The 26,845-nt window shown below is 35.9% G+C and overlaps 3 protein-coding genes and 1 pseudogene across 3 annotated transcripts; 2 read left to right on the forward strand and 2 right to left on the reverse strand.

Annotated features, from left to right (window-relative positions):
• The first annotated feature begins 8,996 nt into the window (after positions 1-8,996).
• LOC106435523 (ervatamin-B-like) lies at positions 8,997-10,469 on the forward strand. Its single transcript, XM_013876421.3, has 2 exons — positions 8,997-9,492; positions 9,699-10,469. Exons 1-2 carry the CDS (start codon positions 9,039-9,041, stop codon positions 10,298-10,300), a joined length of 1,056 nt encoding a protein of 351 aa, XP_013731875.1. The 5' UTR covers positions 8,997-9,038; the 3' UTR covers positions 10,301-10,469.
• A 291-nt stretch (positions 10,470-10,760) lies between these two features.
• On the forward strand, positions 10,761-12,088 carry LOC106435527 (annotated as a pseudogene).
• Positions 12,089-12,301: 213 nt separating this feature from the next.
• Positions 12,302-13,162, reverse strand: LOC106435517 (50S ribosomal protein L34, chloroplastic). The gene is made up of 2 exons (XM_013876415.3): positions 12,927-13,162; positions 12,302-12,744 (listed from the first exon to the last, which is right to left on the reverse strand). The coding sequence occupies exons 1-2, from the start codon at positions 13,144-13,146 to the stop codon at positions 12,494-12,496; spliced, it is 471 nt and encodes a 156-aa protein (XP_013731869.1). The 5' UTR covers positions 13,147-13,162; the 3' UTR covers positions 12,302-12,493.
• Positions 13,163-13,448: 286 nt separating this feature from the next.
• On the reverse strand, positions 13,449-14,911 carry LOC106435519 (bet1-like protein At4g14600). Its single transcript, XM_013876416.3, has 4 exons — positions 14,718-14,911; positions 14,512-14,635; positions 14,241-14,297; positions 13,449-13,794 (listed from the first exon to the last, which is right to left on the reverse strand). Exons 1-4 carry the CDS (start codon positions 14,789-14,791, stop codon positions 13,633-13,635), a joined length of 417 nt encoding a protein of 138 aa, XP_013731870.1. The 5' UTR covers positions 14,792-14,911; the 3' UTR covers positions 13,449-13,632.
• Positions 14,912-26,845: the final 11,934 nt, after the last annotated feature.

The following is a 26,845-nucleotide window of genomic DNA, read 5'->3' on the forward strand; positions in this document are numbered from 1 at the left end:
TTTTACGAGGAAAGAGAAAATTCGTTGTAAAGTCCTTGTAACTTTACAAGGCTTTTACGACGAAACATGTTACCATTAATTTTTGTAAAAACGTGTTTTAAGCATGCTTTACCAAACTGATACCCTCGGTTTAGAGATTTTGGAATAACTTGATTAGCTGCTATCAAAGTTACACCTCGTGAACGAATAGTTGCTAGAGAAGAATCACTTTTGCAAGAAGAAGTGTGTATCACTGAAGTGGAAGTATCTGAACAACAAACTGATGACATCCTTCTAATTGATGTGGATAACCGTCAATATGAAGATCTTTTCTACGATATGACGGATGAAGAAAGTGAAGAAGAGTTCGATGCAAGCGATGATAATCATTGTACTGATATTGTTGAAAACTCGAATGATTCAGAATGATGTAATATATGTTTTAAATATTTTTTAAAAAATATATATATATCAGTTTAAGACTTAATGCAAGTGTATATTGTTTGGTTATAATAATTATTTGTTGGCTTTTAAGGATTTAATTGGAGTTTAGGGTTTAAGAGAAAATAGGATAAATGGGAGAATGGGGGAATGGGGTAAAAGGGATATGAGGTTATAGGTAAGAGACTTTGGGGGTTAGGGATTTGATTTTCAGGGATTCAGATATAGTCGTAGTAAATTCGTCGTAATGGAAAACACGGACCTGGTATATTCCTTGTAAATACACGTGTCCTTGTAAATTCGTTGTAATCATTTCCTTGTAAATTCGTTATAAAGATTTCCTTGTCAATTCGTTGTAATGCTCCCTTGCAAATTCGTTGTAACTCTAAAAACGCGGGCCTGGTAGATTTGTCGTAAACATGTGTCCTTGTAAATTCGTTGTAATTCTTTCTTTGTAAATTCGTTGTAATGCTTTCCTTGTGAATTCGTTGTAACTTTACAAGGATTTTTTTCACGAAACATGTTACCATTATTTTTGGTGAAAACGTGTTTAAGCTGTTTTACCAAACTGATTTTGTTGTAAGCATTCTCAAGCCAAGCAAGTTAACTTCATTTCATACCTTCGGTTTAGAGATTACAGAATAATTTGATTATTTGCTATCAAGTGGTTGTTTGATTATAGTACTTATAACTTGCATTTTAAGGATTCAATTGGAGTTTATGGTTTAAGAAAAAATATGATAAAGGGGATGATGCACTACAAGAAAACAGCGATATTCTGACGGACATTCCGACGGAAAATGAAATCCTCGGAATATACCGAGGAATTTCCGAGGAAATTCCGAGGAAACACAAAATTGGGTTTCCTCGGAATTTCCTCGGAATATACCGACGGAATTCCGAGGAAACTACAGTCCGTCGGAATATTCCGAGGAAATTCCGAGGAAAACTCTGTTCGTCGGAAAACACCGATGAATTCCGAGGAAATATTATAGCCGTTGGAGAGCCGTTGGGGGATTTTACAAAATTCCGAGGAAATTCCGACGAACTAGTTTTGTCCGTCGGAATTTCCTCGGTATGTCGGCAGGATTTAAACTATAAATACAAGCACTCCTCTTCCTCTTCATTCACTTCATATCTTCATCCTCCCTCTTACTCTATTTACACACGAATTTGATTCATAAAAAATATGTCTTCTTCAAATTATTTTCGTTCTTGGATCGATCGACCTCATTTGGATCCGAACACGAGATTGCTTACGGAAGAATACCAACGAGGTATAACTGAATTCATGGGGTTAGTTCACCGACAACCGGAAGCAAAAACAGGTATGTTAAGATGTCCTTGCTCTAATTGTAAAAATAGAAAGGTTATTAAAGAGTGGGATGTTTGGACTCATCTATATTTGAGTGGGTTTAGACGAAGTTACAAAATTTGGTATCATCATGGGGAAACTGATTATGAACATGGTAGTACTAGTGAACCTCAGCCAGCGGTTAGATTAGAAGAACCAATTAGAACGGATGTAGATTATGGTGCAGGTACTGAGCAGATGGTAAATGATCATTTTAGAGAGGAAGATTTACCCAATGCAGAAGCTAGGAGATTTTATGATATGTTGGATGCTGGAAAGCAACCATTGTACGAAGGTTGCAGAGATGGTCATTCAGCTTTATCATCTGCTACAAGATTGATGGGCATTAAAACATATTATAATTTGGCAGAAGACTGTGTGGATGCGATTGCTGATTTTGTAAAAGGTATTCTACCCGAGGATAATGTAGCTCCTGGTTCATACTACGAGGTTCAGAAACTCGTAGCTGGTCTTGGTTTATCGTATCAGGTAATAGATGTATGCAGCGACAACTGCATGATTTATTGAAGGGTGGATGAACAGCGGGTTACATGCAAATTTTGTGGAAAGCCTCGTTATAAAGATACAATTGGAAGAGTTCCAGTGCCATATAAAAGGATGTGGTATTTACCTTTGACGGAAAGGTTGCAGAGGTTGTATCTGTCTGAACGCACAGCGCAACCAATGAGATGGCATGCGGAGCACTCAACAGATGGTGAGATCAGACATCCTTCAGATGCAAAAGCGTGGAAGCATTTCCAATCAAAGTATCCCGACTTTGCGTATGAGAGAAGAAATGTCTACCTTGGATTATGTACTGATGGTTTCAGTCCGTTTGGCAAGAGTGGAAGACAGTATTCTCTATGGCCCGTCATTCTTACACCATACAACCTCCCCCCAAACTTGTGCTTGCGACGAGAGTTTTTGTTTCTCTCGATTCTCGTTCCCGGACCAGAGCATCCTAAGAGATCACTTGATGTGTTTCTTCAGCCACTAATATATGAGTTGCAACAACTATGGGCTCAAGGTGCTGAAACATACGATGTTTCGTGTAAAGAAAACTTTCAAATGCGGGCAGTACTAATGTGGACAATAAGTGATTTTCCAACATATGGTATGTTGTCTGGATGGACAACGCATGGAAGGCTATCATGTCCATATTGTCAAGATAACACTGATGCTTTCCAACTAAAGCACGGAAGGAAAACGTGTTGGTTTGACTGTCACAGGAGATTCCTACCACCTGATCATCCATATCGTAGGAGTAGGAATTTGTTTACGAAGAACAAGAGGGTGTTTGACAGTCCACCTCCGGAAATTTGTGGGAAAGATTTGAAGATACAACTAAGAGATTTTGGTGCAGAAAGGACGCCAGAAGTCGGTGGACATGAGCGTTTTCCGGTAGATGCTGTTGGAGAACTACATAACTGGCACAAAAAAAGTATTTTCTGGGATCTGCCATACTGGGAGGATCATCTGCTAAGGCATAATTTAGATGTCATGCATATTGAGAAGAACTTTTTTGACAATCTCATGAACACGATCCTTAATGTTCAAGGTAAAACAAAGGATAATTTGAAGTCAAGACTGGATTTAGTCGATATATGTGCTCGTTCAGAACTTCATGTTGATGAGAATGGTAGGGCTCCTTTTCCCATATACCGACTTGATGCAGCGGGAAAAGATGCGTTCTTTGATTGGATTTCAAACGATGTGGAATTTCCAGACGGTTACGCATCAAATTTACGTTTTGAAACCCCAAACACTAGTTCGTCGGAATTTCCTCGGAATATTCCGAGGAAATTTCTAGGAAGAAGAGGGTTTCGTCGGAGTTCCCTCGGAATAATCCGAGGAAATTCCGAGGAAATAGGGTTTTTAAACCGAAAACAACGTTTTGCCGTTTGAATAACACCTATATAACCCTTATTAAGTGTCTTACGTTCATTATGAAGTCAAAAATTTGTTCCTTACCGTATAATTAACACTTTTCCGATTGTATGAACGAAATCTCGCAACATAAGAGAAACACTTATACCTTTTAACGAACGGTAAATGGAATACTTTCAATTAGTTTTGAAATTTGTTATTTCATGGTTTATGCTCATGTATACAAAGAATCCTCAATGGTATGCATTACAATTGTATAAGAAATGAAATACGGCAAAAAAATTGATGTTTTGAAACCCCAAACACTAGTTCCTCGGTATTTCCTCGGAATATTCCGAGGAAATTCCGACGGATATTTTACTATCTGTCGGAATTTCCTCGGAATATTTTCATTTTACCGGGCAAATATTTCGCAAAAATTGAAATTAGAATTCCGACGGATAATGTCCGTCGGACCCTAGGTTTTATAACCACGAGCCCCTTCTTCTTCCCCATTTCTCTCTTCTTCCTCTGCGCGACTCCTCTCTTTCTCTCCGGCGATTTCCCCCTGAAATCCGACGATATCTCCGGCGATCTCCCTCTTCTTTTACACAAATCATGTAAGGACCCTATCCCACTCTCTTAGGTTCTATTTGCTAGGTTTTTGTGTAGTTTTGATAGATTTTTGTTAGGGTGATTGGTTAGGATTGTGATTTGGTTGTATAATAGGTTTAGAATTGTGATTTGGTTGAATAATTTGTTTTGTTGAATTGATTTAGAATTTTTTTATAATTTTTTTATTTTTTGTATTTATAAAATCGATTTTTGTATATAAAATCGATTTTTGTATTTTACAAAACGATTTTTCTATATAAATTCGATTTTTTGGATTTTACAAAAAAAAATTTCTATATAAATTCGATTTTTTGGATTTTACAAAACATTTTAATTATTAAACTATTTTTATTTATTAAAACTATTTTTTGTTTATTAGAACTATTTTTATATATTTAATAAAAAATTTTAATATATATAAATCTTTTTCTGTGATTAAATTATTTGGGATTTTTTTTTAATAAAAAAAATTAATTTATATATTTCTGTATTTATTAAATATATTTTTTTAATTTACAGGTCTCATGATGATCAGACCCGGCCTCGACAGCGTCGTGGTCGTGGTGGTACGGGGAGCCAGTCTCGGGATTCCAGCCATTTTCAGGATTCCCCTTCGCCCCACAGCTCCAACCATACATCTCCCTCTGCTGCACCCGCTCATGCTCCTCTCGCTCCCGCTGCTGCATCCGCTCCTGTTCCTCTGGGTCCTCCGGGAGTGATGAGGGTTGCGGAGTTGGTTCAACAGCCCGGTCGTGACCATCTTCCGTATCTCACTCCGTATCCACATGGACGGGGTCAAACATGGTAATTAAACATTTTTTTTCTTTAAATTTGGATTCATTATTAACCGTTTGTTTTTTTAATAAGGTTTAACCGATCCGGGAACGGGATCAGCGCATGGATCAACCGTATGATGTACTCGGCCCTCGACAGTGGACATCCGACTTTCACTCACTTCCCAACCGACAAGCAGGTTCTGTGGTTTCGTCAGTTTGCGGTAAGTATTCTAATTTTTTACTTATATTTTTAATCTTTAATATAAATTTTCTACTAATTGTGTTTTTTTTTCAGCAAGAGTTCAACTGGAATTCCGATGAGACGCTCTTTATCTATCACCACTTCGTCCATAAAGTAATGGACAACTATGGGAAGCAGATCCACGAGTGGAAGAAGAAGTGGGAAATCAATAAGGTTCGATTTAATTTATTAAACAATTTTTTAATTTATTAAACTATTTTTTAATTTATTAAACTTTTTCTCTTTTTTTTAATTAAAAGGTCCCAAAGTCGATGAACGACACGGTCTGGAAGGAGTTGTGTGCGCATTGGGATAAGGAGGAGACGAAAGAAACTTCTTCCACCAACTCCACCAACCGCAGGAGCGACCGTAAAGGGAAGGGCATCTACAAGCATAACTTGGGTGCTCAATCTATTGCCACTCTCGGAGATCGCATGGTAAGTTCAACCGCTTTTTCTTCAATTATTTGAGTTTCAGAATTTAAATTTATTGTGCATTTCTTCTAATTTCTAATGTTTCTTTAATTTTATGTTTTTTTTCAAGGCGGAAGAAAATGATGGCGAGCCGGTCGATGATCTCGCCCTAATGAGGAGGGCGTATACCAACAAGAAGACCGGCCAGATTGATGACGGTCTTGTGAGGGACGTGGTCGACCTGGTCCAAACTCAGGTGGTAGACGAAGTGTCTCAGCTTCAAACCGAGGATGACGCTTCGACGGCTTCGACCAACTTGTCCCGGTTTCGAATCAACGAAATCGTTGAATCCGTAAGTTCTTTTTTTTTTAAAGTTCAATTCATTTATTTCTTGGTTTAAATTTCTAAATTTGGCTTTTTTCTATTCTGTCGGTTCCAAAGAAGAAGGGACGTTTGTTCGGTTTGGGTCGTCGCACCCGGTCGGTTCCTCCTTCTTCTGCACCACCGCCCTTTGTTGATCCAGAAGTACTTACGGCTCAGTTGAAGGACAAAGATGATCGAATATCTTTGTTGGAGACCCAGATGGCGGCTCAACAGGCGGGCTATGAGGCACAGAGGAGGCTGAACCAGCAAATGATGGAGATGATGCAGAGGATGTACCCGAACGAGGTGTTCCCGGACGTGCCAGACCCGTAGTTTTTTTTTTCCCCAATCTCGGAATGTTTTATTTTTATTTGTGAAACTTTGAATATTAATTAGTATGATTTCAATTTTACTTTTAATTTCATATTTTCGAATTTAAATTTCAGAAATTTTATTTTTTCAAAAAAATTAATATTTTTTACATTCCGAGGAAATTAATTATATTTTTCACTAGATCGATCGATGCGTTTTTGAACAAAAACGCATCGATCGATCCGTTTTTTTTTTAAAATATAGCGAGGGACATTTCCCTCGGAATTTTCCGAGGGACAACTCCCTCGGAAAATTCCGAGGAACGGATCCCTCGGAATATACCGAGGGAACAGTTCCTCGGAATAAACCGAGGAAAAAGTCCGTCGGTATACTCCTATCGATCGATGTATATATGTCCAAACACGCATCGATCGATGAACTTCCGAGGAATTATCCCGACGAAGTTCTACCTCGGTATATTCCGAGGACTTTTCCGACAAACAAGGGATCCTCGGAATTTCCTCGGAAATTTATTTCCTCGGAATTCCGTCGGAAAATTCCGAGGGATTTCAGAGGAAAAAAGAAATTCCAAGGAATTATTTCCGACGACGTTTTCGTCGGAATTTCGTCGGAATAACGATATTCCGACGAAATTCCGACGATTTTTTCCCTCAGAATCCTTGATGTTTTCTTGTAGTGATGTGGTAAAAGGGTATGGTGTAAATAGATAAGTGATTTTGGGGTTTAAAGATTTGATTTTCGGGGTTTCAGATATAGTCCTAGTAAATTCGTCGTAATAGAAAACATACGGGCCTGGTAGATTCCTCGTAATATATGTGTCCTTGTAAATTCGTTGTAATGCTTTCCTTGTAATTTCATTGTAAAGTTTTCCTTGTAAAGTCGTCGTAAAATTTTTCTTGTAAATTCGTCGTAAAATTTTTCTTGTAAATTCGTCGTAAATATTCCTTGTAAATTCGTTGTAATTCTAAAAACGCGGACCTGGTAGATTCCTGGTAGATTCCTCGTAAAATTACGACGACTTTACGAGGAATGTTGTTTTCTTATATAAACTCGAAACATGAATGAGGAATGCCTCCTTCATTCATCTCAAACCACTCCTCTCCTTCTCTCAAAGGTATGTTGTTTTTAATATTAATTTAGGTTTAGGTGGTTAGTTTAAGTGGTTAGTTTAGGTAATTAGTTTAGGTGATTAGTTTAGTTAATTAGATTAGGTGGTTAGTTTAGGTGGTAATTTTAGGTAACAAAACTATATTCAAATATTAGGTTGAGGCATTTAAACGACTGATTAGATATTTTTTTAAAAAAATTAAATATATTTTAGTTTTTTATAATTTTATGTAATTAATTATATTAATATGTTTCTTTTTTTCAAGGTGGCTCCTAAAAAGATGGAACTGACGGTATGAATAAGCTTCATAAATGAAGCCACAAGGACGACTTCATCCTACTCTTCGAGACGGAACTCATAGATGAAGTACGAGACTCTCCAGGAAGAAACACGCACCTCCAACAACTACTTCGACGGCGTTCTCCCTTAGCTTTTTATTTTTCAATTTTTTTGTTTTCTATTATTAATTTGAATATTATTTTATGACATTTATATATTTTTTAAAAAAAAATATTTTAATTTTCAATATTTTATTTTATAAATTATATATTTTGATTTTGAATATTTCATAATAATATAATAATATGACAATGAGATGTAAATTTCTCGTAAAGATTACGAGGATTTTACAAGTACTTCCTTGTAAAATCCTCTTAATCTTTACGAGAAATTTACTAGGAAATACTTGTAAATTCCTCGTAAATATTACAAGGACTTTACATTAAAAGACTTGTAAATTCGTCGTAAATTGTACAAGTAATTAAAGACGACTTTACAAGGAAACTATACGAGTCTTTTACGATGAAGCGTAACTACGAAACTACGACAAAATACTCTCTTTCGCTTTTACAACGAATTTATTTCGTCGTAAATGTTACATGGAAGTTACAACGAATCTTGCATTACGACGGGCGTTTTACAACGAAACTCTATTCCTTGTTAATTCGTTGTAACCCTTCTATTACAACGAATTAACAAGGAATATGACCCTTGTAATAAATATGTTTTCTTGTAGTGCATGAAAACAAAAAATGGATTTTACAAAAGATTTTTTTGTTCCATTCAAATTAAATATGTGAAATTTTTTTAAAAAAAAATTTATGATAGCTATTTCATAGAATCTTATGGAATGATCCATTCTAAATGATTTCATTCCAAGAACATTCCAAATGATTCCAGTTGCAGCCATAATCTAATACTCAATTATCCCCAAAAAAACTGCCGCAGTGAAAATTTTGGGTTCGAATTAAATGTTAATAACTCACACAAAGGATTCCATTTGAACGCAAATGTAACACTACCATAAACACTATTGTTGCTAGTAAATATAGCAAGATCTTATTCTCTTAATTTTAAAATTAAATCGTGTGATAACATATTGGTTGCTATATATGTGCAAATAAAGCTGCGAAATATAGAGTGAACTTGCAATATTTTCTCAATTTCCAGTAAGATCATAACCAACTACAATTCTTTTCTTTATAAGCACCTTTTCTCCCATTCTTACTTTTTCATAACAACAAACTCAAAACCCTATTCATTAAAAAAAATGTCATCGATAGTACTCATGTTTGTGGTTCTAACCATTCTTTCCATGGGTTTAAACGTCTCTCAAGCCACATCTCGTGTCACCTTCCACGAGCCATTATTGGCTGACCACCATCAACAATGGATGGATCGATTCTCTCGAGTTTATAACAGCGAGCTCGAGAAGCAGATGAGATTCGACGTGTTCAAGAAGAACTTTAAATTCATTGAGGAATTTAATAGAAAGGGAGATAGAACCTACAAGCTTGGTGTCAACGAGTTTGCGGATTGGCCCGAAGAGGATTTCATTGCCACACATACCGGTCTTAGGAGCACTGGCGGATTTTCACCAGCTGAATATTTCTATGAAATGGAACCGTATCGGAACCGGAACGTCACTGATGTCGCCCCTCATGAGACCAAAGATTGGAGAAAGGAAGGAGCTGTAACACCGGTTAGATACCAAGGACGATGCGGTAAACTTTAAGGAATTATACATTCTAAACGATGATCTCTAGTGTATGATATGCATAATAAACATTTTTAGTAATCTGAATTCCATGGTTTCATCATAATGTTTTTTAAAACTTAGACTCCAAGTTCGGTTTCTCAGTCTAGCTTAGGTTTAGAGTATTAAGAAACTCATTGAGAAGAAAACTAATCAATGTTTATATGTGAGCAGGAGGTTGTTGGGCGTTCTCAGCTGTTGCCGCTGTGGAAGGTGTGAAGAAGATTGCCGGAGGCAATCTGATACCATTATCTGAACAACAACTTCTCGATTGCGACAGAGGGTATAATAATGGTTGCCGAGGTGGGATAATGCAAGAAGCTTTCGACTACATAGTCCAACAAGGCATTGCCTCAGAGGAAGCTTACCCTTTCTCAGAGCAAGCGTACCCTTTCCTATGGACAGACGAGATGTGCCGGTTCTCAGCTGTTGTCGCATCAATCAGAGGTTTCCAGGCTGTTCCAAACAACAACGAGCGTGCGTTGCTCGAGGCTGTGTCGAGACAGCCTGTCTCGGTTTCCATTGACGCAGATGGACCCGGTTTCATGCATTACTCAGGGGGAGTGTACGATGAGCCGTACTGTGGGACCAGAGTGAATCACGCAGTGACGTTCGTTGGGTACGGGACGAGCCCTGAAGGGATCAAGTATTGGCTGGCTAAGAATTCTTGGGGTGAGACTTGGGGAGAGAACGGTTACATTAGGATTCGTAGAGATGTGGACTGGCCTGAGGGCATGTGTGGTGTGGCTCAGTATGCTTATTATCCTATTGCTTAGTTAAGTGGCAAATGACTTATTGTTAAAGTGTTATATAATTATTATATAACATTAGAATAACAATAAAAATGATTATATAGTCTGGTTTATCAATTGTTTTGGTGTGGTCTAAATCTACACTTTTATTGCATACAATCAGTCGACCAATAATGCAAAAAGTGATGTAGTTTCCCATTGTTTGATTTGTTTTACTCATCCTATTTTGGTAAAATACAAATTTAATTTCTCAATCTTAGGCAATACAATTATATTTACATTTGACTGGTGTGAATCCAGTAAAAGTCTTTTAAGTATTCAGTTCATTTGTTTCCTCTAAATGTAAATATAATTATTGCCTAACATTTTTATAAATACTAAACACTTTCATATTTTTGTGTAAGCTTGAAATTTTCATATGTATCCATCAAAACCAAAAAAAGATATGGTAGTGTCGCATGTGCTCTTGGTTCTAACTATTCTTTCCATGGATCTTAGTGTCGCATGTGCTCTTGGTTCTAACTATTCTTTCCATGGATCTTAGGATCTCTCAAGCTACATCCCGTGTCATTTTTCAGGAGACAACCATTGCTGATTACCACCAACACTGGATGATCCAATTCTCTCAAGTTTATAGCGATGAGTCGGAGAAACAGATGAGGCTTAAAATTTTCAAGAAAAACTTGGAATTCATTGAGAACTTCAATAACAAGGGGAATCAAAGCTACAAACTTGGTGTCAACTAGTTCACGGATTTTGACCGATGAGGAGTTCCTAGCCACCAACACGGGTCTCAGTGATATTAACGTAACTTCACCATCCGTAACGATGCTACCTTGGAATTGGAACGTCAGCCGCGTTGGCGAGAGTAAGGACTGGAGAAAGGAAGGAGTTGTAACACCTGTCAAAAAACAAGGAGGATGTGGTAAGCTTGCTAGAATTACATATTATAATAAGTCTCTACGGATTGGTAAGAATGTAGTGAATGTCTTCATTAGTAACTTAATGTCATAATTTAACTCCACATACAAAACTTAATACCCACGTTCGGGTGATCATTCTAGGTTACAGGGTAACAAATACGATACTCTTCTTTTTCAAAAAAAAAAAACCAAGTATTTGAATTATTAATACATGTTATATTTATTTGAAGTATTCATTATATATTTTTAATTATTTTCGGATACTTATTTGGAATTGGGTTTAATATGTTTTTTTTAATGAGATTTGTTCTGAAGTAATCAATATATGGGGCTGGTGCTTGTTGGGCGTTCTCGACGATTACAGCGGTGGGAGGTCAAAGATTTCCGGAGGAAACCTAGTATCACTGTCCGAACAGCAACTTATATATTGTGATAGAGCGCGTAACCATGGCTGCAAATGCGGATCAATGACATACGCTTTCCAGTACATTGTATCAAACCGAGGCATTGCTTCAGATCAAGCATATCCTTAACAAGTGAAAGATGGGACTTGCCAGTCCAACGTCAAATCCGCCATGCAGATCAGAGGGTTCAATGCGGTTCCACAAAACAACGAGCGTGCGTTGCTTGAGGCTGTACCGCGAGGAAGGAAAGTTTCATCCATTACTCAAGCGGAGTGTACAATGCCGGAGACTGTGGGACAAGTATGAATCATGCAGTGACGTTGGTTGGGTACGGGACGAGCCCGGAAGGGATCAAGTATTGGCTGGCTAAGAATTCATGGGGTACGACTCGGGGAGAGAATGGTTACATTAGACTCCGTAGATATGTGGAGTGGCCTCGAGGCATGTGTGGTGTAGCTCAGTATGCTTCTTATCTTGTTGCTTGACTAGCTAACTCGGTTATACTCCCTTTGAGCCTAAATATAAGATGTTTTAGATAGTACACATTTATTAAGAAAGTTATTTTTTATCCAGAAAATATCATTAAAATTATAAATTAAAAACTACTCAACCAATTACGAAATAAAACTATTAAATTTGATTGGCTACACAGTTTTCAGTAAACTTAAAGTTACCTAGAAAGATGAGAGCATCTTATATTTCAGAACAGAGGGAGTATGATTTTATACTGAAATAAACAAACTAATAATTGCTAACAGCGTTACAATTATGTATAAAATTTAATGAAGCAACAAGTATCCCAAGAAATTGATTTAAAACGAATCGAGAGCACATAAAAAAAAGAGGCATATCAAGCAAAATTGGAGATAAAATGAGGAGAGAAACGAGCTTTAAGCCCGTTTGCCGCTGCTAGGATTGGACTTAGGGCAGAGGTTCCAGCGACCCTTGGCACGTCGGCGCTTGATGGTGGCTCGACCACTAGTGGTTCGCATCCTCAAACGGAAACCATGAGTCCTAGCCAGTGACTTTCTTGATCGGCTTCTCTTTGTTTGACACAGAGCAGCTTTTCCAGCTCTCACCACAAGCCCTCTGCGTTTCTGGCCATTCGTTCCAATGCTGAAATCAAACGCAATGGACAAACCTGAAAAATACATGGAAACAAAACAAGAACGTTACATGGTCTGGTAGTATCTACGATAGATATTGTATTGTTCCGAATCTCCAAGTCTTTGATAATTAAAAGAACATGTATTCATAGCAATTACAATACTAGTACGAGGCTACGCACAAACAAGGTTTAAAGATAGATTTAACGAGGCTAACCAGAAAATGCAGACGATAGGGAGAGAGATGAAGAGAGGAACGAGCAATGGAGCAGCTGAGAAGAAGTGGAGGAAGAGCCGAGAGAAAACGGACTCCGTCTGGAACCAGTGCGGAGAGAAAGCGAAGCAGAAGGAACACTAATCTTCCCGTTGGAAGCAGGATGCCATAAACGCGATGAAGCCGAAGCAACAACAACGGGGGTGGATAAGGAAGAAGCCATTGAAAATTTCTTATCTTCTTCCTTCCCAATTTTTTCTACCTGCAGGCTGCAGTGTAGAGTGTTTTATCCTGTGCAGTCGCCACCATCGTAAGATTAGTCTAGTCATCAATAAGAACAAGCCACGTGAGAGATCATGGAGTGAATAGTAGACCCAGAACACTGACTATGAACCCAACAATCGTCAACAACTTGCTGAGACTTATCTTTCCGAATAGACTTGAATGGACGGGTCATGAATCGGGTTTAGGACTTAAGACAGACCAACAAAGAAATGAAATAAAGGCTAAAAGTATCTCGAGCGGTGGTTATGTAACATAATCTTGCCTGCGGTTATGAATTGTTCAAAATAAGCACTCTATACAACACTGAACGAGAAGAACCACACAAGAATGTCGTACCGTAACTAAAAGATATTTCTACAACTTTCCAACATTGCATCAAGTTATTTTTTTCGTGGGGTTAACACCAAATACCAAGACGAGTCTTTCATCGTTTGAACATCTTGGACCACATGTAGAGAATAAAGAAGCAGAACAGAGCAAAAAGAAGCACGTGCATGATATGGTTGTTGCCACTCTGTATGATGCTCAAGTTCAGTTTCCTTATGTTGTTTTTCACCCCCGCTTGCGCTCTGATCAAAGTCATTTGCTGTAACAAAATGAAAAAAAAAAAAGAAAGAAGAGGATAAACAACACCGTAAAGCTTTTATTATGTTTTAGACAAGAACATCATTAGGTTCACTTTTGCTATTTTACATCCTAGGGTATCTTTATAGCAGTACTTTTATGTATGTTTTCTGCCAACCACCAAATCTAGTTTTTTTGTCACAATCTCTGTTGGCTGTTCTATATTCATGACTAGACCAGTACGTTCATTATAAGCTGAGATTGAAAATATGTATTCCTACCCACCAGCTTTCAGACTTCAGACCATAGCAGACCCTCAGTATAACTGTGGATTTACAAAGATTCATTCCTAAAATTAATCAAACCTAATTTGGGAAGCAGGTGTAGATTCAAAAATAATTGAGTGGTGAGTAAGCAAATACATTTGAATCAAGAACAAAAGTGACATGAACAAGGACAACAACATACCAGCTCATCTAAGAAGTCCCTCTGAAACTTGGCTTCTGACCCAATTTCTTGAGCAATCTGCATCAAAAAATAAGTTATGTGCAAAACACAAGGAATTGAACTGCGACTGATTCATTCTAGTATGGTATAAAACGAATAGAAAAGTCAACCCAATAATTAATCACCACTCAGCAAACAAATACATTGCCAAAAACATATAATATATATCTAAGGAAGACGCTTTATGATCAACCTAATTGGCTCAAAGAGATTCAGAGAGTAATGGGATTACATTTTTCAATTGCCTGACTTGACCATGGAGGCCAGTGATCTCGTCATCGAGGTCAGAGTGCATGGGATCAATCCTTAGCTGGATTTCCTCTGACCCAGCACCACTTCTTGTGCTAAGCCCATCTCTGCAGCCAATTACAAACCCTTTAGTTTTCTCTATCCAAATGATCAGAGGAAGAAACCAGATTGAATTTCAAAAAGGAGCACCTGGATCTGTACGGTGCCGCACCGCCGTAGAGGGAACTACCACCCGCACCGCCTCTGTGAGGATTCGATGCCATCCACGCCAAATCAAAAGGACCCTAAACTCGGATCTGCTGAGGTTTGACGAATCGAATTGTAATTAGAAGAAAAACAACGAAACTTAAAGAAGGAAAAAATACGTTGAAACTAGCTCACGGGTTTTCTAACGGGCTTTTATGGGCCTTAAAATGGGCTCATCCAAAGCTACTAGCTCTTGAGTTAACAAAGAATTACGCCAAAGTTCCCCTAATTTTACATGATCGCATGAACAACATCAAAATCATGTCTTTTCAGTTATTGTTTTGGGGGTTTTTGTGTGTCTAGTTATCGTTGAATTTAGTTTTGCCTTCTCCTAGAATCAAAGAGGTCTACGACAAAAACTAACAGTTTTGAGTCGATTAAAATTTATTTTCAGTTTCTACATAGTCATGACTCTCATTACAGTTTTGAATTTAGTTTTGCCATTGTCTTAAATAAATTTAGACCGTGGGACGCACGATCTAGATTTATTTAAGACAATGGCTCTCAAAAAACAAATTATACAGGAAATTGTTTTTTTGTTTTTGACGTATCTAATAAAATGGTTTATAAGTCTTGTTCCATCATACTTTTGTCTGATCTCGTCTGACAACCAGTACATTATGATATACGGTTCATGTTGCATCCGGCGGCCTATCTATTGGTCAGAGCTTTGACCTTCGTATTTTGTGTCTTTCTCTTGTACCCATAAATAATATTTTAATTCTTATTTGGCAAAAATGGTTCATAGATCAAATTCGAAAAGTACGAGAAGAAATTGATTTTTTTTTGGATGAAAGAATTGATTTGTTAAAAATTTGGAAACAAAGCAAGTGGGAAAAAATAATACTATGCTTTCAAACCACATGTATCATGTTATACTAGTTTGGCTCTCGCTCCCTCTCTCTCCTCCATAGACGCTTTCGCCTCTTTATTCATTAACAAAGCTTCTCACGTTCGCTCCGGCGTCCGGTGGCGTGCGAGTGCGTACCGGCGCCGGAGGCTTACCTTAAGTGCTATTTTTGCTTCTCCTTCGCTGTTGCTTCTTCCTCTTCGTGTCTCGATATAGTGACGGATCTGGGTTTCAGTTTCTGCTACGGGAAGTCCTCCGCTCGAGAGGAGTGACGGTTCTGGTGGTGTCTCAGTCTCTTCTGGTTTCACAGTGAGTCGGTAGCTCGGTGGTTCGGGGTAATGGTCGGCTTTTAGGGTTCAGGAGTAGACCGGATTTTCTTTAGGGTCTCTCTGGTTTTCGTTGCCCGTGTGGGGGTTTATTTGCTTGTTCTCCGTTCGAATTTGTAGAAGGATCTCTTCTGATTTCGATTGGATGTCAAGTGACTCCAGTGAGTGGTGTCTCGGTTCCCGGCGGTGTCGTCGCGAGTTGGGCTCCTCTTCATCGGTGTTTGGTGAGCTCCGGTGGATTCTTCTACCACGTTGGCGAGCCTTGAGTCTCGTATGCAAGCAGGAGATGGAGCTTGGCTCTGTTCTGGCTCGTGCAAATGTTGTTTGTAGTTGTGAAGGGTGGTCGTCTATGGCTTCTGGATTGCTGCTCTCGGTGCTTCTTCATTTCGATTCTCCTCTACATGGCCCCCATCTATGTTCTCCGAGTGAAGGCCTTGGCCTTCGTTGTGGAGTAGCTCTTCATGTTTCATGTATGTTTGTCTATGTTTGCTCCGGAGATGGATTCTTTCAGCTTAGAGTATTGTTCTTCGGTTCTCGAAGATTCAAGTGTAGGACGGTTCTCGGTTGCAGTCGTTGATCGTTCTAGTGGCTCGATTGGTTGTGCTCACATCCCAACACTGCATATGTTCAATTGTCATGTGTAGTGGTGCAACACTTCTTCTCTTTGCAGGTTTGAGGCTTCATGTTGGGGGTTTTGGTGGTGTTTTCAACCTGTTTTCTCCTGGATCGCATTACTTCTGAAGTCGATCTAATAAATGCGACTCCAGTTATCTTGTTTCGGCTATCCAGAAGGCGCGGCATAGCTTTCGGGTGAGAGTTGAGGTTTGTAGCTTCTGGTTCTGCGCTCATACCTCCGGTGGTGGTTGGTGGTTCAGTTCTTCAGTTGACACAGGGACTTGCAAAGCTGCGTAATGAAGGTATCAATCATTTGGATCAGCGTTTTCGGAGAGGCCAAAATTACCGAGCGTGGTCTCATGGGATATCAAAAATACTCTTTTCATTTGGCAATGCTCTTTTCTTGGTCCAGCTCTTTCCTTTTGTCAAACCAGTTAGCTAGTGTTTTATGTATCATTGTCGTCTAGGTCATTGGGATCTTTTGGTCTCTCATTTCTGTGTTGTTTAGTTTTTTCTTTCTTTCTCTGCTACTAAGTCATTTTTGTACTTCTGTCAAAAAGAAAATTTGGTATAAAATTTAACATTTACGCAAAAAAAAAACACATGTATATTGGTCTTTGTAAATCACTGATGCAAAGTTTGTCGACCGGATGTCCACTAAATAAACATACATATAACAAGGTATCAAACGTCTGATTAAGTAATCAATAGTAAAGAAGTAATCAGTAAAAATGAAGAATTGATAACTAATAAATTCACACGTCCATGGCATGTATGTCGTCCAAAAAGAGGTATTGTCATATACGGAGTCCAGGGCCGGGCCTAAAAATTTGGGAATCCTAGACCATTTAATAAAGATTTTAAAAATTTAGAGGTCTAAATTTTTATTTTTTACAAATTCGGAGGTCTATTTACATATAATTCAAAAATTTTGGGGGTCTTAGACAAATGTTTAATTAGGCTTGGTCCAGGACCGGCCCTGATGGAGTCATAGGTACGTATAGGCCTGGGCGTCCGGGTCTTCGGGTCGGGTTCGGGCCGGTTCCTTTCGGGTTCGGGTCTTTTCGGGTCTTAAATATTTAGATCCAATAGGTACTTAGAAATTTTCGGTTCGGGTTCGGGTCGGTTCTTCTCGGGTCCGGGTCGGTTCGGGTCTATAATTAAAATACCCATAAAATACCCGTAATTTTTCGGGTCCATATCGGGTCCGGATCGGGTTCGGGTATTTAGAATCTGAAAAGGACATTATATACTCAATTCCATCAACTTTAGTTGAATATTTGTCATATATATCTAAAATTTTACAAAACAACTTAAATGAAACTATTAATAATTAAAATAAAACATTTTAAAACTCTAAATTTTACATTTTAAAACTTTATATTACTTTAAAAATGTTAAAAAATTATAACAAATGTTGTTAACAAAAGATATTTCAACTAAATCATAAAATAATATATATAAAATAGAACCCAAAAACATCATAGTTTTAGATATACATGTTTTTAAGTCGGGTACAAATCGGTTCTTATCGGGTCGGATCTATTCGGATCGGTTCTTTTCGGGTCCGGATCTATTCGGGTCGGTTCCTTTTCGGTTCCGGTTCTTTCGGGTAAAAAAAATTTAGACCCAAAAGGTACTTGTAAATTTTCGGTCCGGTTTCAAGTCAAGTATTTTTAGGTCGATTCCGGTTCGGGTCTTCGGATCCAGGTTAAAATACCCAGTCCTAGGTATGTAAAAAAGGACATGCATTATGATATGTTGATGTGTTGTAAGTTAGTTAATAAATCCCACCACATACTTCCACTACTTCACAACTTGGTTGACTTTTCGTTCTTTTTTTAAATGCGATTTCTCATCATTATCTTCCAATTTCTAGTCCACAAAGTCGTATATAAGAAATCCAAATGATATTAATTTACACAAACCAACATAATGATACTTTACAATTCCTATATTTTTAAGTAAAGTGAAAATTGAAAAATTATTCATGTGCTATATCAACTTCGTATTTTGCATTTTTGCTCAACTACAACTAACTTGTGTTCAAAAATATCTCACGTAAGACATTTATAAAAGGTCATTTAGGATTTGCATGTCGTACTTTATTGATAAAATTTTCTGTAGCCCGAAGCAAAGTTTCCAAGCAATGTCGAATTCTCCATTTTTTTTTTTTTTTAAATAAACTTTTATTTGAGTAATGAGCTGGAATCCCAAAAGGGGATCCATGAGTTACACGGTGCCGGTTAACCGGAGAAAGACTCTAGGTTACATGACAACAGCACAACATAACAACAAAAACATTCACAGTAAGCTCGAAAGGTGCGGCGTGGGAGGAAGACACCGGCGGACCACCAATCAGACAGTCGTGACTTCACAGGGACTTCACAGTCGTGAATTCTCCATATTTTGATTTTCATCAAGTCACTATAGAATTATCATGATATCATTAAACTGAACTGATGTATTAAAGTTTACCGAGTTTTCATATATTTTGGATCTCAGATTGTATAGCATTTAAAAAAAAAAATAGATTTTGAAGTAAAATATACAATACTCTAGTTATTATATCAAAATATATGAACTCGATAGGGATATAATGAAGGGGTTTTTGCAAAAACTAATCCACAACTTGATTTTAACCCCAAACCTATACCCAAACTTGAATCAAATGCAAAACTAACCTAAAAGCCTAGTGAAATTACAGCTCAGCCCCTTGTGACCAAACAAAAAAACAGAAGCCATTTTTACGAATATAGCCCTAGTAAATCGTCTGAGTCGTCTGAGATGTTGGAAGTCGTCTGGACGACTGAAGTGTAAGTCATCTGGTACCGGTTTATTTTAAAAATAATTTATAAATCTTGTAAAAAAATATTTTGATGAGTGAAAAATAAAAATCAAGCAATTATAAACTGTTTTAAGTGATATAAATTAAGATATGATAAAACTGATATGTTTTGAAGATAGATGAGTGGAAGTAGTGAATCATGAAATACTTTGGTTTAGGAGTTTGGCAAACATATGTTGTAGCATTGTATGTATTGTTAGGGTTAGATTTTGGAAAACTAAAATGTTTTTTTCAAAAATTAGTTTTCACCTATATGTGTTTATTTATGTGTATAGTAAACACTTTTCAAGTTTGATTTGATTTTATGAAGTCTTTAATTAGATAATTAAGCTTAGGGGTTATGTTTAGGGTGTGGACGACTTATATTTCAGTCGTCTGTTGAATAATTTACTCGGACGACGTATATTTCAGTCGTCCACATCGTACCGAACCTTTAATTTTACTAATGTACGTTTTAACCTAACCGGATCATTTTACTCGGACGATTTAAATTAAAACAGAAGACTTACATGTAAGTCGTCCAAATATTCCCGCCTAAAATTTTTTAAAAAAATTATTTTCCCGCTTAAATAATTTAAACCAGACGACTTACTTGTAAGTCGTCTGGAAAGTCTTCTATTTTAGTTTCCCGCTAAAAATATTTAATTTCCCGCTAAAAATATTAAACTCTTCTGGACGACTTACATGTAAGTCGTCTGTTTTAATTTCTTCACCAGACGATTGAAATGTAAGTCGTCCAGGAAGTCGTCTGAGTCAAAAATATTTAACCTAATTGGATTTTTTTGTCTCCCTATATAAAGAAAAATTTACACATTCTCTCTCCTCCTCTCAAATGGCTGCAACAAAAATGTAATGTTCATCATTCTAAAACTCTCCAACCTCTCTCTAATCTCTTTGACTTGAAAACACCAAACTTTATATGAATTTTTCAGTTTTGTCTCATGTATTTCTTACTAATCTATCACTTTTGCAGGTTTTTAATCAAATGGTACTCATCTTCCACTAATTTAAAGGTAGATCTATTAATTTTAGATATGTATTTTTGTGTGTTCTATAAATGTAGATTTATCTAATCTTCCACTCATTTTCTCTATTTTTAAGTCATTTGAACGTTTTTGGATATGGAGGTTTTTCAGATCTCGATTTGATATGCAGGTTTTTCAGATCTGGAAGACTTCTTGGACGACTTACCTGTTAGTCGTCTGGAAGTCGTCTGGAAGTCGTCTGGACTTCTTGGAAGTCTTCTGACAAAGTCGTCTGGACTTCCAGGAAGTCGTCTGGACTTCCAGAAAGTCGTCTGGACTTCCAGGAAGTCGTCTGGACTTCATGGAAGTCTTCTGACGAAGTCTCCCTTTCATAATAGATCTGAGCGTTTTGGTAAGTTCTTATGTCTGATTTTTCTTCATTTGGTAACTTCTTGTTGTATAAAGTTTTTACTTTTTTCCCAACCTAAAACTCTCCAAACCCACTATAATCTCTTTGACTTGAAAACACCAAACTTTATATGAATTTTCCAGTTTTGTCTCATGTCTTTCTTACTAATCTATCTTTTTTGCAGGTTTTTAATTAGATGGTACTCATCTTCCACTAATTTAAAGGTAGATCTATTATTTTTAGATATGTATTTTTGTGTGTTCTGTAAAGGTAGATTTATCTAATCTTTCACTCATTTTTTCTGTTTTTAAGCCATTTGAACGTTTTTGGATATGCAGGTTTTTCAGATCTGGATTTAATATGCAGGTTTTTCAGATCTGGAAGACTTCTAGGACGACTTACCTGTTAGTCGTCTGGAAGTCGTCTGGAAGTCGTCTGGAAGTCGTCTGGACTTCTTGGAAGTCTTCTGACAAAGTCGTCTGGACTTCCTGTAAAGTCGTCTGGACTTCCTGTAAAGTCGTCTGGACTTCCTGTAAAGTCGTCTGGAAGTCGTCTGAACTTCCTAAAAGTCTTCTGACAAAGTCGTCTGAACTTCCTGGAAGTCGTCTGGACTTCTTAGAAGTCGTCTGGACTTCTTAAAAGTCGTGTGGTCTTGTCTACTCAAGTGGAATCCAAGCTTGTCTTTGTAGAGGAATGATCTATAATAGTTTTGTTTGTGGTCTGTTTTGTGAATTGCATGTCTACTCTTTTAGTTGTGAATTTTTTGTAAAATCAGTAATAATGTTTTCCAAGATGTATTAAATGTGCTAACAATGTGTTTACACGTTTACAAATCAATGAAATAATAGACTTCAGTAGCCTTTTTCTTATCTTTGGATCTCTCATATGCAATAATAAACTCCAATGGCCTTTTTCTCATCTTAATAAACAAGAATGTTGGTAGCTTTATATTGATATAACATTTTAAGAAGCATTTTAACCCTTCTTCCAACTCATAACAATAGTCATCATTATTGTCTATAACAATAATACTTAAGAGAAGGAAACAAACAATAGTAACTAGTCAAAGCATATCATATTTTATTATAAGTTTGCGTTGAAAAACTTAGTCAAATTTAGTAAAACTAAGGGAGAGAACATATTTTGTAAATATGAGTTTTACATATCTTGAAGTTACTTATCACTCTTAAAAATACAAGTTATTCAAAAACTAACGTATAAGACTTAAAAACTAGCGGAGAAGACGCAGACGACTTCAATCTAAGTTGTCCAGACAACTAAACTATACGTCGTCTGGTCAACGCAGAGATTATTTTTGCAATTGACTTTGAAATCTGTTATTTCGGACGACTGAAAAATAAGTCGTCTACTATTGTTTGGCTAAAAAAAACTCCAAAAAAGCTAGACGACTTACATTTCAGTCGTCATAGGTTAGTTTTGCATTTGACTGGATTATTTCAGAAGTTTGACTTTTCTGGACGACTTACATTTCAGTCGTCTAGTGAAAATTAAAATAATAATATTTTTTTAAAAGTAGACGACTTACAGTTAAGTCGTCATAGGTTAGTTTTGCAATTGAAAAAAAAACTTCAAGATTTAATTATATATAGACGACTTATAATTCAGTCGTCCACGAGACGACTGAAATGTAAGTCGTCCAGGATTTACGAGGTTTGACCAGAATCTAGGAAAAAAATCATGGACGACTTACAAGTAAGTCGTCTCGTGGACGACTGAATTATAAGTCGTCTGTGTATAATTAAATTTTGCAATTTTTTTTTCAATTGTAAAACTAACCTATGACGACTTAACTGTAAGTCGTCTACTTTTAAAAAAATATTATTATTTTAATTTTCGCCAGACGACTGAAATGTAAGTCGTCTGGGGAAGTCAAACTTCTGAAATTATCTAGTCAAATGCAATCAAACTTCTGAAATTATCTAGTCAAATGCAAAACTAACCTATGACGACTGAAATGTAAGTCGTCTAGGTTCTTTGGAAATTTTTTTGAAACCAAACAAAAGCAGACGACTTAACTTTCAGTCGTCTCAGGTTACAGATTTCAAAGTCAATTGCAAAAATAACCTCTGCGTTGACCAGACGACTTCCAGGTAAGTTGTCTACAGCTAGACGACTTCCCAAGTAAGTCGTCTGACGAACAGATCTGAAAAAAAACTCGATGTCATACCTTAAATTGGTGAGATAAGTTCCTTAGCATACATAAGGCTTCTCCAAGCACACAGAATCACAAACGAAAGTAACCCACCCAGAATCTTTAGCTTCTATGACTCTATGAACCATAAAAAATTTAGAATCAAAATCTTAGGTTTTTTTAGCTCATTATGGAGAGAAAGTGAGAGATATGTTGTGTTTAGTTCACAAGAATGGAAAAAGAAGAAGGGTAAATCGATTTTTGGAGCATTAAAAGCTTCAAATTGGTTGTTCATGGTGGTTGTGGTATTGATGACAATGGCAATCTTGTAATTACTTGAAGATGATGAGGGTGAGAGAGTAAAAATGTCGTTTTCGAAAAAAAAAGAAAAAAAAAATTTATGGCATTTTCGTAAATTATATGAACTTGTGGGGTGAATAGGGCAAAACCAATTTTCAAAAAAAAAGGAGGTTAGTTTTGTGTTTGACTTTAAGTTATAGGTCAATTCTGCAAAAACCCCATTAATTAATCGTTAAAGGAAGAACTGGAAACCAAGCTTGTTTCATAATCTAATCATTTAATAATAACGAGAATAAGATATGCGTCTTGTGCTGAGTGAATTTATATGAAAATTATTAAAGAAATATCGTATGGAAAAATAAAATTTATATTCTTGATCGAATTAATATTTTTGGTCTTTGAACAATTTTTTAATTTTTTTTGTTAATTAATTTGTTTACTAATAAGTTGATCCCATTTTTAAAAATATTTTAGGTCAAAATCACTTATCGCATAAGAACCTAACGTTTAGGTTGAAGAATCTCAGGCCCTATTTGGTTACAATAAAACCAATATTGGTGTCAACTCGGTTTTTAGAGCTGTCAAATGGTCCGTCCATGGTCCAATTGGGCATGACCAGTTGGACCATTTCAGTTTTGGGCAGTAATGGGTGGTCTATATTGGACAACGGTCCAAACAAATGTCCAAGACCAATAGAGACCATGTCCAAATGGACATGCCCATGGACACCCAATAATATTTATAATTATTTTTTAATTATTAGTTTAGATTTTATTTCTAAAATTTTGAAATTTTGAATTTTTTTGAAAAAACCGCCGGTTTTATATCATGATTTAGCAATTTATAAGTTAGTTATGGTTATGAGAATTTTACGCTTACGTGTCAATCCTATCTATCTTCAATATTTTTTTCATTTTTTGTGTCATTTTTTTCATTTTAGTTATTGCTCGATATAAATATTTATTTTTGAGTTTATTCTCATTTCGTTATTTTGTTTTGGCCTAAGATTTAGAAAATGTTTAAGATTTAAAATTATTAAAGAGATACGTACTTAGGTTAAAATATGCGCCTTGTGCTGAATAAATATTTTATATTTTTACTTATTTTAAGTTTTTATGCATATTATGAAATAATAATTATATATTAAATAACTAAGAAATTAGTTATTTTTATGTAATAAATTGATGTGAGCATATAAATCAAATGACCGTTCTTGTTTATTCGCAATCATTTTAGGGTAAATAAATTAAAACAATCAATCTTATCTATCGTATTGATATATAATTAAATTTAAATGATATTAACATAGATATACTTTTAATATGGATATTTATTAAATGAGGTTTCTACTTATATGATTTTATGATTATTTACATATTTGTGTAACAAAATTTTACACCAATTTTTTTTAAAAGTGGAATTTTTAGTGGTTTCAATTATTTATAACCATATTAAAAAAAACAATGAAGATTTCAAAATTAAAATATTAACTTTTCATTATATGTTCAAAGCAGATATCAAAATATAAGTATGTATTTTCATATGATGTATAGTTTAATTTAAACGATATAATATATATATATATATATATGTGAATATATATATATATTAACATAAACATCTAGTAAAATAAATTATTTATTCATATAGAAAAAATTAAACCTTGATCACAAAAGTTTATGTGAGACTTTTAACATTTTTAGTGTAATTGTGTAATTTATTTTAATAATAAATAATTAAAAAATGATAAAAAGTATACATATTGTTAACAAATCTTTATTATTTAAAATAATTAATTATCATATATATTTTATTCACATTAGGTAATTCTGTAGGTTTTATTTAAGGAAAGAATATATAATAATTTCATTTTGATAAATGAATGGTCCATAATGGACATACTATATAATATAAAATCCCCTAACAATTTAATTTTGGACTAACAAAATTCTCAATTGATTCTCGAGTTGTCACGTAAGCAAAATTAGCATTACGATTACTTGAAAATTTAGCAGAGCATTTTTTTTTAATTATTACAAACCACGTGTTATACAGAGAGGATCGTCAAATATTTGTGTGAAGATAAGCGTATCTTATCCCTTATCCTAAAAAACGCGGCGATTTGAAGCGATTCCTCGGCGATTATGCGTTCCACGCCCATGAACCGTAGCGAATCAGGCTGATTCGGATAAAAAAAATCGGGAAACAAATTATGGGTTTATTGGAACTCGAAATTGACTATGGCATCATGAATCTATCATATATTCTTGTTAATAACAAGGAAACAAAGGTTAATCGATCCAAATAGCCAAGAAAATCGAAAAATCATGCTGAAAAATTCTGGAGTGGCCATAACTAGGGTTGCAGATGTAAAGAAAAAGATGAAATGAAAATTACTATTTTTCCCTTCATTAATAATAAAAGGAAAAACACACAGAAAAATGCATTAACGGGGCTTCAAACTCGGGTTCAGTCACGGATTGTTGCACGCTAACCGCTGGGCTAAAGCAATATACATGGCATGATGACGAAATGTATTTTATCTAACCATTAATCTATAATTACTCTGGAAAAAAATCTCCGATTACTCTTCTATTTTTTTCTAATTTACTGTTAATTCGCTAGGTCCGGGTCGACCGCACGCGTTGCGCCTAGCGAGTTTTCGAACAGGGATCTTATCTAACTTGCCAACGTGTTTAGCACAGCCAACCAATGTGGAATGACAAGGAATATTTCCTAATACAATTATGCACGATTTATTTTAAATTTCATATAGATTGTGGCTATAGTAATACGTATTAAAATAAATAAATAATATGTAATATTTTATGATGGTGGATGCCATTTCAAATCAAGAGCTATTTCCCAGAAAGTATGGTAACGGTGTGTTGCAGTGTAAAGTCCGAAACTGCTCCCAAAAATATGTTACGAATATTTTTTGATCTATGGCCTATCCCCAACAGTTACATTTACCATCACTTAGCTATTAATACTTTAGTTGAATTAATCTATACTTCCTGACATAGTGTTATATCCATCCTCTAACCATATGATAATATCTTATAAAAACAACAGCAAACCAATCACTTCATCCCATTTTCATGATTGTGATTTATATAAGAAACAAATAAAATGTTATTGATCAACCCATTGCAATTTCCAAGTATATAAAATGAATGTGTTAGTGGGATACGGAACTCAGGTTCGCATTGCCTGGAAGCAACTTCGGCCACCAAACCAAAACCCACTCAATGGAGCAACGTGTGTAGACCCAATAAACGCGACCCATGGGACCTATATGGGTCCATCTATTTCATTTGTATTTTTAGTTGACCGAAATGTTATGGACTTGTATGGTGCAGCACTTGGAGAACTTTTGTTTTGGTAAACTACTATATTTATAATATGATAATACATAATCAGTCACATATAATGCCCAATTTTTTTTGTTAGCCAAAGTTGAGTTCAGCCCAAATTAATTGTATATGTGAATCGATTCAGAATATTTTTTTTATAACACTGAATAATTATGATATTACAAATTATGAAAATATTACAGCCGATAATTCTACATGCATTATGAGATTCGAAACCAATATTCCAGTC

This window comes from Brassica napus, chromosome C7 (genome assembly GCF_020379485.1).
Source record: "Brassica napus cultivar Da-Ae chromosome C7, Da-Ae, whole genome shotgun sequence".
In the NCBI taxonomy this organism is placed as follows: Eukaryota; Viridiplantae; Streptophyta; class Magnoliopsida; order Brassicales; family Brassicaceae; genus Brassica; species Brassica napus.

What these genes read in the sequence shown, in the direction of transcription:
- LOC106435519 (XM_013876416.3), bottom strand. Translation starts at nt 14,791, where the DNA reads ATGGCATCGAATCCTCACAGAGGCGGTGCGGGTGGTAGTTCCCTCTAC. An exon ending in GCGGCACCGTACAGATCCAG is followed by an intron (nt 14,636 to 14,717) that starts GTGCTCCTTTTT and finishes AATTGGCTGCAG; the next exon opens with AGATGGGCTTAGCACAAGAA. An exon ending in GGGACTTCTTAGATGAGCTG is followed by an intron (nt 13,795 to 14,240) that starts GTATGTTGTTGT and finishes ATTTTGTTACAG; the next exon opens with CAAATGACTTTGATCAGAGC.
- LOC106435523 (XM_013876421.3), top strand. Translation starts at nt 9,039, where the DNA reads ATGTCATCGATAGTACTCATGTTTGTGGTTCTAACCATTCTTTCCATG. An exon ending in TAGATACCAAGGACGATGCG is followed by an intron (nt 9,493 to 9,698) that starts GTAAACTTTAAG and finishes ATATGTGAGCAG; the next exon opens with GAGGTTGTTGGGCGTTCTCA.
- LOC106435517 (XM_013876415.3), bottom strand. Translation starts at nt 13,146, where the DNA reads ATGGCTTCTTCCTTATCCACCCCCGTTGTTGTTGCTTCGGCTTCATCG. An exon ending in CCTATCGTCTGCATTTTCTG is followed by an intron (nt 12,745 to 12,926) that starts GTTAGCCTCGTT and finishes TGTATTTTTCAG; the next exon opens with GTTTGTCCATTGCGTTTGAT.